Source organism: Seriola aureovittata, chromosome 12, assembly GCF_021018895.1.
Source record: "Seriola aureovittata isolate HTS-2021-v1 ecotype China chromosome 12, ASM2101889v1, whole genome shotgun sequence".
Classification (NCBI taxonomy): Eukaryota; Metazoa; Chordata; class Actinopteri; order Carangiformes; family Carangidae; genus Seriola; species Seriola aureovittata.
In genome coordinates, this window is record NC_079375.1 from 9,867,229 (window position 1) to 9,881,855 (window position 14,627).

Here is a 14,627-nt window from a genome sequence, read left to right on the forward strand (position 1 = left end):
CTCACATATACTGGCAGAAAGGGGAAAAATAACCCATACCTGCACTGCAGTGTAGTTCGTAAATTTAGACTGTGTAAAAATGTAATTAGATTTCAGTCCGCATTTATTCCCCTGTAATGCGTTTGGCTGTCATTCAGAAGAATGAGGCAAAAAAAAAAAAATAAAAAAAGGCTTATTATAGACCCATATTTCATTCTTTTATGCCGACATATTTTTTCTAGGGAGACACTAAAAGTTGAGACTTGGTTGGAGAAATGTCTGTCTGCAGGCAGGCTATGAAGACGTCTACAAATTAAACTCAGCCTTATGTTCCTTCTGTTGATGACAGTTGAGCATAGTCGCTTTCAGTTGTACACTGTCAACTCGCTAAAGATAAAATGCTGCAATGCAACATTCAAGCAGCCAAGGAGTGAGTGTGGCCTGAATGCACCCTTCACATCTTATATGTATTTGTCATATCGGATGAGGAGTTTTCATCTCTTCTCCTCAGTCAGTGAGGAGAGATCAGGGAGGGAGGAAGTGCTAAAATGATTACTTTCACCAGTTCCTTGCTTCTTTATCTCGGGAGAATTCAGACTCTGAAGCCCCTGACAGTCAGTGTGAAAGGACCAAAGAGGATCCATGAAATACTTACACTTGGAACCTCTTCAACACGGGAGGATTCTGTAGAAGCCCTGAAGAAAAAACATCACTGTCAAGCACTCACTGCTCTGTTGTAAGAAATACCTTTTTAGAGACAAACAAAAATGTCTTTGCGTGGAAAAAAACCTGCCAGTGATGATGTTGGGATGTGTTCGCGGCTTCACTGATGCATGAAGATGTTATTTAGCATCCATTTCTGGAGCATCAATTGTGCCAGGATGAATCTAAACCTCCCTCTCTCCTCCTGTTTTGCCGATCGGGCTGCTTCGAATTCAGTGTGAGTGTGTTTTCTGGCCTGGGATGTTTCCACCAGCGTTCGCCAGCAGTTATACCACATGCTTCTTCTGAAAAGGCTTTGAGGATCTTAGAGACTCATGAATATTGTAAAAGAATCGTCTTTGAAGTCTCTTTTTTTCCCATTTTGAATGAGCTAGAGGATTAATGTAAAACTCTTTTCCCTGTGATCATTTTCATTAAAAACATGTAATTGACGGCAATTGACAAAATAATGCTTGGGCATCTCTGGGGTGATAATTTAAGGTGATGCATGTGGAGACAGAGAGACTGAAAACTCATGACTGTCGCTACTGAACAGGCCAAGGATTGCCTGTAGTTGTATATTTGTATTTCCTGCAGCCTGCAGTTATGTAGAGTTCAGTGGAAGCTCCGTGACCATTCGATGTTGTCAGCTGCTGATAGAAGTTTGACAGGTTTTCTGACTCTCTAGGAAAGTACAAACCATTAGTTGAGCTAATGTCTTGTGTCCATAAGCGAGTTTGCATCAGGCTTGAAATTCAAAAACAGACACAAACACTTAAAAAACAATTTTCCATTCCTCTCTGGTCCATAGCTGTTTTTGTTTGTCACGATCCTGTGCCCTCCGGCTTTGGAAAAGGTTGTTTAAATCAAGAAAGTTTTGTTTAGCTTTAACACTTAAGGACGACTATAAGTCTGTATTTAACAAATTGTGGACGAGAGACCACCCTGTGAGGCTGTACTTACACAGACTAAATGCGAGCATGCTAATGGTGAAAAGTCAGGTGGTCACCAGCATGACTGTCGAAACCAAATGCCATGGCAATCCGCCCGATAGCTGTTGTTAAGACATGTCATTTAAAAGCACATATGTCAACCCCATATTTCTTGACAATTGACCCAGTAGCTGTTGAGATATTTTGGTTTGGACCCAAGTGGTGGAACAACCAACAGGCTGACATTGTCATCTCTAGAGCCAGGCTGCTAGTGTGGCCAAAAAAAAAAACAATCTTCACTCTTACTGACTCATAAGCACAAGAATAAAAGCAATTCAAATTCCTTATGACTTCATATTGCTCTAAAAAGAGAGTTCCAGAGGCTTCTGAAGTAAATCCTATACGCCTGCAGTGCAGTAAATCTATTCATGTGATCAGTGAGAGTAATTGCACTCCTGCACATGAGTTTCTTGATAAATGTGTCTTATTCTTCATTTTCACTGAAGAACTTTCTTACTCTGAGCTCTTTGTGCTCTTAAGTGTTATTCTTAGAAAATTATTAGATTCTTAGACGTTTGACAAACACTAGCTGAGTCCCAATTTTAGGGGCTGCATCCTTTGAAAGTGTGGCCTTTCGTGGCTGTCGTAGATCGCGAGGGCCGAACTGAGATGAGGCGGTCTGGCGTATGGAGGATTTCTGCTCTGCGTTAGCAGCTGTGCCTGCACCCACCATTGCATCATGAAACCTTCACAACACGTAACTTTTTTTTTTTCCAAAAACTTTTAGGTTTTAAGGTCTTTGGTTCTGAGCTGAAACCCAGTATTTAAATTTATAGTGTAATCCTCAGGCTCTCTGTCAGCATTGTTTGCTGCCATAGTATTTTTTATATCTGGTGTGCAATGAATCTTGGGATAGGTTGGACCACACAGGATCCACCCATTGGAGCCAGGAAAAGGACGCGTTTCCCGGGGAAGGAACCTCTGAAATGGGATGGCATAGTTGCACCGCTGTAACACAATCGGTCTTCAGACGCAGCCTCCGAACAACGCTGTCCCTGAATTGTGACACAGCTACAGTTTGGTAACCAGCTGCGTCGCCCTTTTGGGCCTCTGTTGTTTCTTTTGCACCCATACACATGTAGGAAACAAGTGGCTCTACTACACATATGGACCACACTTCTCCACTTTCAGCTCTATTAAACAAAGTTTGAATATACATATGATATATCTCTTACCTTTTTGCTTTGTTCACTTTTCGTTTCAGCAAAGGCCGAAGCTTTTAGCAATATCCCAACTCAGCATGGGAATAAATTAGGGAAGACCTTTTGTCCCGTTGAAAGTGTTTTTAAATATGCTTTTGCTTGCTTAATCAACCATCTAATGGCCTCACCTCTGTACATTTGCCTTAAAGAGGCCATTCAATGCACTTCACACCATCAGTCTTAGTGGGTTGGGTCAGGCAGCAGAGCTCTGAGACCATTCAAAGGTAGAGAGACGGAGTGAGTGGTATGTGATTTGATTGGACTGACTGGTGGCTTTTTAGTCCCCCGCTCTGTTGATAATTAAGTCAATCAACTCCTGAAAACTCAATGAGGGCTTTGCCACATTATGGGACTTGCAGCAGTGTTAAATTATCCTCCATTATTTTTTTCTTTAAGAAGAGCAGAGGAGATTGAGAATGGATTATGCGTGGGTGGAGGCAAAGGATTGAAGTAAAGAAGAGGTAGGATGGGGAAAATTGTGACGTGAAGTGTGCCTGAGAGGAGATCGACTGCAGAATGTACTAGTGAATGTGTTAGTGTATGAGTATATATATGTGTGTGTGTGTGTGTGTGTGTGTGTGTGTGTGTGTGTGTGTGTGTGTGTGTGTGTGTGTGCGCGTTTGTGTGTGTGTGTGTGTGTGTGTGTGTGTGTGTGTGAGAGAGAGAGAGAGAGAGGATGTACTGTAGAAGGTAACTATCACTCTGCATGCCTACTCCTCCATCTCTAGCTGGGAAAATGTAGGGACATATTTTTAGAAAACACGTACAGATATTATTGCATCCTTTTTCTGTACTTACTCATTTCTGTTCAGGCACCTGTAGGTTTGGGCTGGAGCCATAAAATATTCACAGATTAAAATATCATCCTCTAGAGTCTCCTCTTCACCTGCACTGCATGTCTTTGGACCATAGGATGAAACTAGAATACAGCTGAAATTGTTTTTTAATTTACAGAAAATTAACTGGAAACTGTTTTGATAATGTATTAATTAATTTTTTTTTTGTAAGCAAAGAAAGTCCAATGTTAAGAAACCATTCTTTGGGCTGTCTGAGGCGAAGGGAAGCGAGGAGATCTGGTCTTCATTGGGGCAGAACCAGTAAAAACATAAATAGGGATAGCAGTAAATAACTATAACAATGACACCAAAACATTGATATCATAATAAATGGAAGAACTGGAAATCATATAACTCAAAGTAATGTTATTAGGGCATCAAATTAAAAAAATCCCTGACTGAGTGAGTGATAGGGTTGAATGAGTGATGAAGTTACATCATTGATTGGCTGTGTGTTGGACTTTTCCCATTGGCCAGTGCAAACAGTCTCTATTATGTCATCAGGGGGCATTGGTAGTTTTCAACTACCATATTTCATCAAATAGTGACTGGGGCCTTTATTTACCTCAACTGCAGAGCGTAACAGGCCTTTATTTGATACACTGACCCATACACAGTCCAGACATATACTAGATTTATACCTAGTCCTGTTAGGTGGTCACCCCCCTTGTTCAGCAAGTTTTGGGTATTGGACTGTTGGTTATTTATGTGACCCGATTCTCTGAGTAGCAAGAGTAAGTCATTGAAATGAGTGCTATAAGAATAAGACATTTAAAGATCTGGGAAAATATAATTAACATTTTTCTCAATTTTCTGACATTTCATAGACAAAACAATGAATCCATTCGGCAGGTTACTGATGATGGAAATAATCATTAGCTTATAATCATGGGCTTACACTTAAGGGAAACCTTTGAGGACATAGGGGAAATAGTACAATAAAGTCAATAAATTGTCAAACAAAATAAGTCCAAGATGATGTCCTCAACAGCCTCAGACCCAAAAATTATTTTTACTGATGCATTAAAGAAGCTATTTGTAAGTTTTGCTACTGCTACATAACCAACTTTAGCATTGACAGCTGTTATCGTACCAGTCTAGAGAAAATGTTGCAAATTCAGAAATGTATTGGAATAGAAATATTATGTAGCACAAAATGGAAGTACTCACGTAAAGTACAAGTAAATGTATTTTGTTACATCCCACCATTGTGAGACTCACTCCTGCACAAAACTTTTTACAGTTCTGTGCTCTTGCAGCCTCAGAGTTTCTTCAAGAGTTTCTCTTGTGATAATAATGTGTCTGCAAGAATCTGGGTTAAAAAGCCTCATTAGTGCACACACTCACAAACAAACAAACAAACAAACAAACAAAAATCATCACCAACAGGGAATTTGAAGAAGAAACAACCAGAGAGGCTCCCTCCTTCATGTTTGAGTGGGTGCAGTAAATTCCTCAGTATTGCTGTGGTGACACTTTGTGATCCCGCCAGAGTTCTGCAGCAGTATGGGAACAAACAGTGCCGGCTGCAGGGGGGATGTAAAACGCTCGCGAAGGACTGGAGATGTTTAGAGGGAGATTACTTCGGGGCTCATTTGAGATCATTTGTCCGACTTCTCCTGCGGGCAAAAGTATTTGAAGAGTCCAGTGAAATCCTTTCTTCTTTCTGTTGACCTGGTTTCAGTGTGAAACTAATGAAGCTGTCACTGGTGCATGAACAATCTGTGGTTGAACAAGTACTGTACTTAAGTAAAAGTAACAATACGACATGCAATAGTATCAACAGTAAAAGTACTTATTCTGTAGTAAAATGTTTCCTGTGACTGATATATTATTACACATGACATTATTATATTATTGATGCTGATGCATTGACGTGGAAGCAGTATTTTACTGTTGTAGGTAGTTTATTCCACTTGTTTACAACCTAGGGTTCTGGCCCCTCCGAAGGATCTAACCCCTCACTTGTAGCTACTTGAGTAAATGTACTTGGTATATGCTTGCAATACCTGGAAGATGCTTGACCAACATGTGAAGTTTTTCCACACGGAGGAGACTCAAAAAATAAAAGAAAAGTGGAACAACAAGTGGTTTGTCACTTCAGTGTGATGAGCTATTTTCAAACGTGGGAAAACAGTTCATGCATCCAGTGAGATTTGTCAGATTCACACGTCTGAATCACAGCTGCCATGTCAGAGTTCCTCTCACCTCCTGCAGATAACAATCTGTCTCAGCCTCCATGTTCCCTGGACCTCAGTGAAGGTAGACATGGAGAGGAAACATACAGCCGAGGACAGTTAGACTAAAATTGGGTTTGGGCCTTTTGGTTTTGGATTGTTGGTTGCACAAAACGAGTGTTTTAAAGGACTGAATGATTTGTTGATTAATAAAGAAAACAATCAATAAATTAATCAGTAAAGAAAATAATTATAATAATCATAAACAGTCATTAAAAAAATGTTAAATGATTCACTTGAAGCTCTTTGGTGCTTTGTTTTCAGTTGTTAATTCTCTGGAAAAAATCTAACTCTCCACCTGAAATATTTTATAGTTGGTGCAGGTAACATGATGTAAATACAAGGCTCCTGTAAATCCCAATAAACGTGACTTTGTAACATCTGATTGTAATCAGTGATTTGCATCTTAAACACAAATAGGTGGCAACAGGGATTTCATTAAAAGCCTCATGGTGCATCACAAAACATACATTTTCCTACATGAGTCATTTTTTGGCTGTATGAGTCAGCCGATTTGATCACAGACACATCAGTATCGGCACATATTCTCCGATATGCGCTGATATGAATTCTTTTATTAAGAAGCAATAATGCAGTGGAAATGCAAGTCAAGTTGTATAGGCAGCATTTGTCATTCAAGTTAAATATATATATACATACATACTTGTTCTTATGTTTTTTATTTATAGTTATTTGTTTTTATATATTTTAATTTATTTTATTTAATTCCCGCTGAAGTTTACCGTTGCAGTATTTTTGTCATTTTGAACAATAAAGTTTATTGTTAACTGTAAAATATCCTGCGTGTTCATATATATATATTTTCGGCAATATATCGATATCTGAATTTTTTTACTCCCTAATATCGGGGTCGGCATCGGCCCCACAAATCCAATATCGGTCGGGCTCTAAAAACAACCCAGTTTTAAAAGAAATAAAATATTCAAAAACAAAATCTTCTAAGAAAAAAATGTCAAGATACACAGCTGCGTCTCCACGTTGTCTGTAAAATTGCCCCCCCATAAAGCAATACTGAAAAAAACTGGCCCACAGATGAAGCTAATTGCTGACCCCTGACCTACAACATAAGCCTACAACATAAGTTTCAGCTCAGATAAATGTTTACATCCCACTGGTGCTCGCCGTTAAGTGTTCTGAAAGTAACCTCTAACCTTCCTGGCTTCCTGAGCAGTGTCCAACTGTGTCTCCCAGCAGGCAGTGCTGCAGGACTACTAGGATGACTGGGAAGACCCAGACCAGCAACGTGACCAACAAGAATGACCCGCGCTCCCTCAACTCCCGCGTATTTATCGGCAACCTCAACACAGCTGTGGTGACCAAGGCCGACATCGAGGCCATCTTCGCCAAATATGGGAAGATTGTGGGATGCTCGGTGCACAAGGGCTACGCCTTTGTTCAGTACGCCAGTGAGAGGAACGCCAGGGCAGCCGTGGCCGGAGAGAACGCTAGGGTCATCGCCGGACAATCACTAGGTAATGCTGATCAAATATTATGCATCATGTTCTGATTCATGCATTGTTAAGACATTACAGCCCACAAATTACAGTTCAAATAATGAGAACATAAGAGGCACCACACTGGAAACTACAGTGTACTGTCAGGCTGAAAGGGTTGAACAAAGGGCTGGTTTATTGTACAGCCCACATATTCCAAACCAACACTCTGATAAGGGAGCTTGCTGTGACATTTCCACAGTCTTCGCTTAAAAAAAAACCGTCACTATATATATATATATATATATATATATATATATATAATTTTCTTATAATGATGATTATGGGACATAAAGGCCGAATCGGGTTTGATTCTTAGTTTAAAGCTAAATCCTAAAAGTACATTTACTCAAGCGCTGCACTGTACTGTACAGTCTTAAGGTACATGTTCTAAGGTACTTGAGTATTTCTATTTAATGCTATGTTATACTTCTGCTCAGCTCCCCTGCATTTATTTCTCAGCTGTGGTTACTGTTATAATCACATTACATTCAAAACATGATAAGATTAGGTAAGAGTAAAAAATGATCATTATTACAGATTTAGCTGCCTAGAGATATATTCAAATGAGCTCCACCTCAACATTTAAGGCCTGCTGACATTAATGCATCAATATTAATAAACCAGTATTAAAACAATAAAACACTACATTATATATTAAACATTATAGAGAATTATTGCTTTCAGTTTTAACACAGATAAATACGTGTCGTATTACTACTTTCATCCACCCTGACAAAAATATTATCATTATCTCTATTATAATTACTACATTTTATTATCATTGTTAAAACATGCACATAAAATATTTTTGTAGATAAAGTGATGTTCTTTATCTCATGCTTAGCCTGACAACAACAGAAATTATACCACAACTAATTAATTGAAATACCCAATACCCAGTAACAACAAAGACCATCACTGTACATCACTGTACCCTGTAATTATTGAATGAGTACCCAGTAATTAAGAAAATACTGTCCCTTATAAAAAAGTTTTTATCTCTTTATTCCTTTCCATTTTATGGTCTACCTATACCTTACATTTCTTATCTATCTATAACGCTGACACTATCATTTACATGCTGTAAGCGTCAGCACTAAGTGCTATAGTGTTATCGAGACACCTTCATGTAACATCTGCACAGGTAGATTGAAAGTGTAATATGATCATTGCAATAATAAAAACCTTTATCTATGATATTTTTCTAAACCTCATTACAAAACAAAGCACTGCATATAAAACACATACAATTTACTGCAAAATCAATAAAACAAAACAAGAAATAAATATAAAAAATAAGGCAAGAGGCATAAAACAAGGATCAATACCAATAATAAAAGATCATTTTATGAAGGCAATCCAATATTAAATGAGGTTTAAGATTGGAAATCTGAAACAGATTTAGTTAGCCTGAGACCTTCAAGCATGTTATTTCAAGCTCTTGTTGTCAAATAGTCGACCTCTTGTTTTGAATCATAATTTCCTGTGAGACCTGAAGTTAACATCTGGCTTGTATTGTTTGTTGTCAAAACTTCTGTGACATATCTTGTTGGCAAGGAAGTTTGATCAGTAAAACCTTAAAATAATTCTGAAATAGAGAGGTGTCGCCAGTGTGAAGATGCTCCGATAGAGAATTCATTTCTAGTAGTTAAACACAGCCAGGCTGCGGCGAGGACGCGAGGAGAGCTTGAACATAAAGATAAGAACGAGAAGACTAGGAGAAAGTGCGACGACAGACAGACAGCAACAAGGCGGAAACATTCAGAGCTCAGTCCTCATGGACGTTCAGTGGATCCCTGTAAATCTTCCTTATATTACTTATTGATTAGTTCAGCGTCTCCTCCATAGAAAATAAAAGTCCTCCCCAAGCCCTGCTTTCTCATTAAATATGAATAAGAGCGCTGCAGGGTCACATCTGTAATTCCACCCTGCGTTTGCCCAGTTTCATGCATTTTTGGCTGTGAAATTACACATGGCAGTGCTAAAACTGCAGGGATGAGTTGTGTTCACAGTGATTTGCTGTATACTTACATGACTCAAGAACTATTATAGTATTAGTGTAGAAATTTATGACTGACACTAGTGAAAATGAGTCAGGCCTGAGCCAGCGGGTGTTTTTTTTAATTTTATTTTGGCAATGATTTCTACTGGTAATAATAACTGTGTACTCACAGAGTTAATTTCTGGAAACCTGGCAACATTAGTAAAAAATATAGGCAAAATATATCAGCAATCATACAGGTTTTTAATAAACCTCCACATAAACCAAACTTATATTGAAGAAAAATTAAGGCTGACAGTTAAATTGTTACCCAATCTGGCCGTTTTACAGACCGACCTCCTGGTTCTGTGGTTCAGTTTTGACCCACAGTTTTACTGTAGTTTTTCTCAGATACTTTTCCTGTTCAATGAGGGATTACTACTCACATTTCAGTTGGGCTAACTTTAGGAATTCTCTTCTGAATAAAGTGGTCTGAAAAAATCTAGCTGATCTGTTGGCTTTTTTAAAACTTTGTGAGGAGGAGGAGGAGGAGGAGGAGGAGGAGGATGATGATGATGATGAACCTGGAATAACCTTCCTAAATAAAACTCAAAAGCACAAGCATGTAAAGATTTTTTTAGTTTCTCTGGTGTAACATTTTTCACTTCTTCTGGCAACTAAATGTCTTTTTTGATATTTCTCCAGAAATGTCAAAGTGAGACAATAGTAGATGATCTTTGTTTACAACCTACTGGAGCCTCTGACTGCCTGTTTTTTTTTTTTTACCTGTCAGACTTTGTTTACTGTTGCCTTGCTTCCAGATATCAGCATTTACTTTGATAAGTATGATGTTATCATAAGAAATGGTAACAATGGCTGAGATTATTAAAGCAAGACCCGTATTGTAATAAATTGTAACTCTTCTTTAAAGGAACAGTTGCTTTTTTGCAAGGAGTTAGATGAGACAATCGATACCACTCGTATGTCTGTACGCTAAATTTGATCCAGGATGTGATTAGATTAGTTTAGCATACAGACAGAAAGTTTTGGATAGCTGCAGCACACAACTCCCTTTAAAACCACAACAGTACCATAAACCATAAACCTAACAAAACAAGATGTAACATGTTAATTTGTGAGCTTCAAAGGCAGATTTTAAATGTTGGAGAAAGCCAGGCTAGCTGTTTCCCCCTGTCTTTGTGCTAAGCTAAGCTAACTGGCTGCTGGCTCTAGTTTGATAATAAACCTACAGAGATGAGAGTCTCATCTCATACTGGAGAAAGAAATCATATTTCCCGCTATGTTAGACCTGCTCCTTTAACTGTCACTTTTTAAAGAGGCATTAAAAGTCTTTACCCCGGTGTAAACAAAGTGCTTAGTTATAAATGACAGCCAGAAATGAGAATTAGAGTTGGACCGCTGAAAAAAAACAGCCATTTGACATTAAGGCTGCTCATTCATATGACCTAATTGCTAAGAAGACAAACGAATCACATTTATAAAACACACCACAGATATTCACGCTGTTGTCAACACATGTACCATCTGTTTTGTCCTGTCTGCATCATTGCATCCACTTAAAGAAGCTCATCTCATTGTTATGCACACTGACAAACCAGAACACAGTTACATATCCTAAAAACACAACAGCTACACAGTTGTATTTTTTTTTCCAAAGAGAAAGGAAGGTTGTATTAAGGGCATGTAGCTGAGAAGATCTCAGGTAAACACGTGTCTCCTGAACAAAGACAAAGCTAAAATCAAATAGGACACGGTTTGCAAAGTGAGGTATTCCTTTGCATAGCGTGGCATATTGCAGCTCCACAGGATGCTCAGTGTCCCTGTAAACACTGAGCATCTGTGGACACATAATAAATTCAGTATATTAACAATGCACTGTAAATGTCAGAGGTATACCATGGGTGTCTACAGTAACGTCTCTGCTTTGGAAATGATCTTCTCTGCTTTTATTCTGCTGCCACTGTGAAATTTAACCCTTATGTCTAATCTTTTAAACATGGACTTTATATTTGATTAGACTCTCTCTGCCAGAGGTAGGAGCAGTCTGCACGAGATATGAATTCTTGATATCTTCTCATACACATTGCTCTTTTATTAAAATCCCCAGTGAGGAGCGACATGAAGGGCGATTGTGTAAAGGTACGACATGTGACAGGAGGGTCATGAGGTCATATTCAAACCTGTAATGACCTGCGTATGCAGCGAGCACGCTTGAGTAGATTTAATAGCCGTGCGATACTGAAGCTCCAGCGATTACTTTACTCAACTTAATTCCTTTGGACATGACTGAGTTGCAGACACAATGACTTTAAGTAGTTCATGCAAATAAAAGTGACATTCAATCACACTGGTGGTTGGCCTGAGACAGCAGCTACTTAGATCCTAAAGAGGACGTGTGCTGGTGATGAAGAGCGCAGGGGTGAGTTTCATCCCCGTTTCACCAGCTCAGCATTTCTCCGCCTACTTTCTGCTTTTGTGGATAAAATTTGGACATAGATGTATTGATATCTTAAGGTTCATTTTTTAAATCGGTGCTTGGTTTGATCGTATCTGCTCTGCCATTATCTTGAGTTCATAATGTGTAAGAGCTTTCATGTGTGACTGCTGTCTGGTTTGGTCTTTGAGTGCCTCTCTGTGGTTGAAATACTTACTGCAGAACACTATAATAAATCCAAGGTGTTTTAAGGTTTTGCTTCGTGGTATTAGGTAGATAATGATAAAGCTGTTAGATTCTCTGATAAATCCTTGATGGTGAGGTTTGAAAAATGTCTGGACACTTTGTTTCTATGTTTGAGACAGTTGTTGTTGGGAATAGTGTCTGTATTTCACGTCACAGGTAACCATCTGTTTGCAGATCTACTTGTCAAAACCCCGATCTGAAAATCACCACAGAAAACCATTTCTCAGAGACTGTTTTAGTTTAATTTACTTGTGCATCACTCTTTAAAACATGAAGTTAACAAAGTGCTCCATAGCATTAAAACAAGAGAGTAAGTAAGTAACAATGAAAAGTTACAATTTGGACATGAAATCGATACAGAAATGAATATGGTTGATAAAATTTTGATAATTCAATTATTGTACAATGTATTAAAATCAAAGCTGAAATATTAACTGGAGCTTTGACTGCCAGACATTTTTTTTTTGCCTCTTTGCTTATACATTCATGAATTTTCCACCTGCATGAACACTAGATGGTGCTGAGAGAATAGCAGTGAGGGCGACAACATCAAATTTGTCCCTCAGCATGTATGATTCATTTGCATCCCCAGTTGTCAAGCTCATGCAGGGATCCTCTGCAGAATATGCAATCACATTTTTTACATTTATGAGTCACTTTAGGCCGTGAATAGTGACATTTTCTGTGAATGTCTTTCTTTCTGCAGCAACTTGCAAACTGAGGACACATGGTCTGCTTTGTTTGAAGATATGACAGTGGCTATGCTTCTTCTGCCACTCATGGTGGTGGTTAAGATGAGCTATCAAATTTGTTCCAAATTAACCTGGAATAACCTTCTTGAACAAAACCAAAAAGCACAAGCACATAGAGAATCGTTTTTGTGTTGCACCATTTTTCACTACTCACGTCAAACAATAAGAGATGTTTAAATGTCCAAAGATGTCACAAATGAGACAATAGGTGAGGCATTTTCAAGTGACTGCCCTTGAAGCCATGAATCCTTAATAGTCAGCCTCTATCTTTCATGAGATTTTAGTTTCTTGTCTTTTCTTTCCAAGAAGCTGGAGGACGATTAAGACGTCATGCGGTGTGCGAGACAGCTGCAAACCCCTTGTCAGTGTAATTAGCTGTTACAATTACAAGACTTCATCTATAACAGAGCCCAAATGCTGCAACAGCTGGGGAATCATTAGGCTGTTTCCCCCCCTGGGCGCTCTGCTTTTTCAATCTGTCTCTTAAGTCCACAGCCTATCCACTTTAAATTAAATTAAAAACAAAGAAAAAAAACTGAATGGTGGCAGACAGTGGCAATGAGAAGCTGATTGGCCCTAGCAATGGATGAAAGCACGTTGTTTGATGGGTGAGTTAAAACAGGATTTTTTTGCAGGTTTAAATGGAAGAAAAAGCAGGATGTATTTTCTAAGATGGACCTTGAATATCAAATGAGAGCCATTGACTTATGACACTCTTCATTAGGTTTGTTTGTTAATTTTCCCCAAACAGTACACAAACAAAGTAAGAGACTAGCTGCAGAATATGGTGGAGCATTTAGCAGCTAAAGAGGGAGAGTCAAACAGAGCTAAAAAAAAACACGGGTTAGTGTTTGCTAACATTTTCACAATATCGACGCTGAAAGTTTAATGTTAATGTTGTGTTTACAGCTTGTGGTGCTGCCCCCAAGTGGCAAAAAAATCAGTGAATACTACTTTAAGTCAGTGCCACTGTACATTAGTTTGTATACAGTATGTTTGAACATATAACATAAATGTAGTCATGACATTTACATTAGTTTACATTTATTGTGTATGGTAATGTACAGCTTTCAGGCTTTTTCAAACACACTACATATACAATATAAAAAGTACAACCACTCCTGTTTAGTTTAGTTTATTTGACATGCAACACACCTAATGCAGAAGCACCAGATGAATTGTTTTCAGTGTACTGGAATGATAATTTTAAAAGTTAAAGAAAAGGAAAATAAAAATGGTGGTACTGTAGCTACATTATTACTGAGGACACTGTAGTCATGTCCTCTGTACTTTTCTTGTTAATTTCACACTCGTTTTCAGGATCTTGATTAAGCAAATTTGATTAATCGATAATGGAAAAAAAAGGTTAGTTGTAGCCATACACATGATGGTATTTCACTGGCAGATTCCTCTAGCTTGTAGGCCAGTAAATTAAGTAATTAAAAATGCATGTATTTCCTCAAGGGGTTTTGCCTCCAGACAGGCAAAAGATTGTCTAAATGAATAGGTGACTGAACAAGTTAAACAGGAAAAATTGAAACTATTAAAATATTTATGAGTCCCCCTCACCTCGCCCACCCCACATGAGGGGAGGTGGACACTAAAATGCTGGCTACGGCGCTGTGTACAACTTGCACTATATATTAATAATATTGTAAAAGCAAACATATTTTCTTTAACAGTAAACATACTTTTTGCTTTTTGTGCTACATTTTATAGCCACTTAAA

General features: G+C 38.4%; 1 protein-coding gene across 4 annotated transcripts in view; it reads left to right on the forward strand.

Annotated features, from left to right (window-relative positions):
- Window positions 1–14,627, forward strand: part of LOC130179382 (RNA-binding Raly-like protein) — a 38,598-nt gene that overhangs the window by 6,988 nt on the left and 16,983 nt on the right. For 2 of the 4 annotated variants that reach the window (XM_056392324.1, XM_056392323.1), the window contains one exon: window positions 7,161–7,441. In XM_056392324.1, the coding sequence (XP_056248299.1) occupies window positions 7,186–7,441 (256 nt within the window). In that variant the 5' untranslated portion in view covers window positions 7,161–7,185. The remainder of the gene's footprint in view (window positions 1–7,160; window positions 7,442–14,627) is intronic. The other 2 variants (XM_056392325.1, XM_056392322.1) reach the window with 1 other exon arrangement.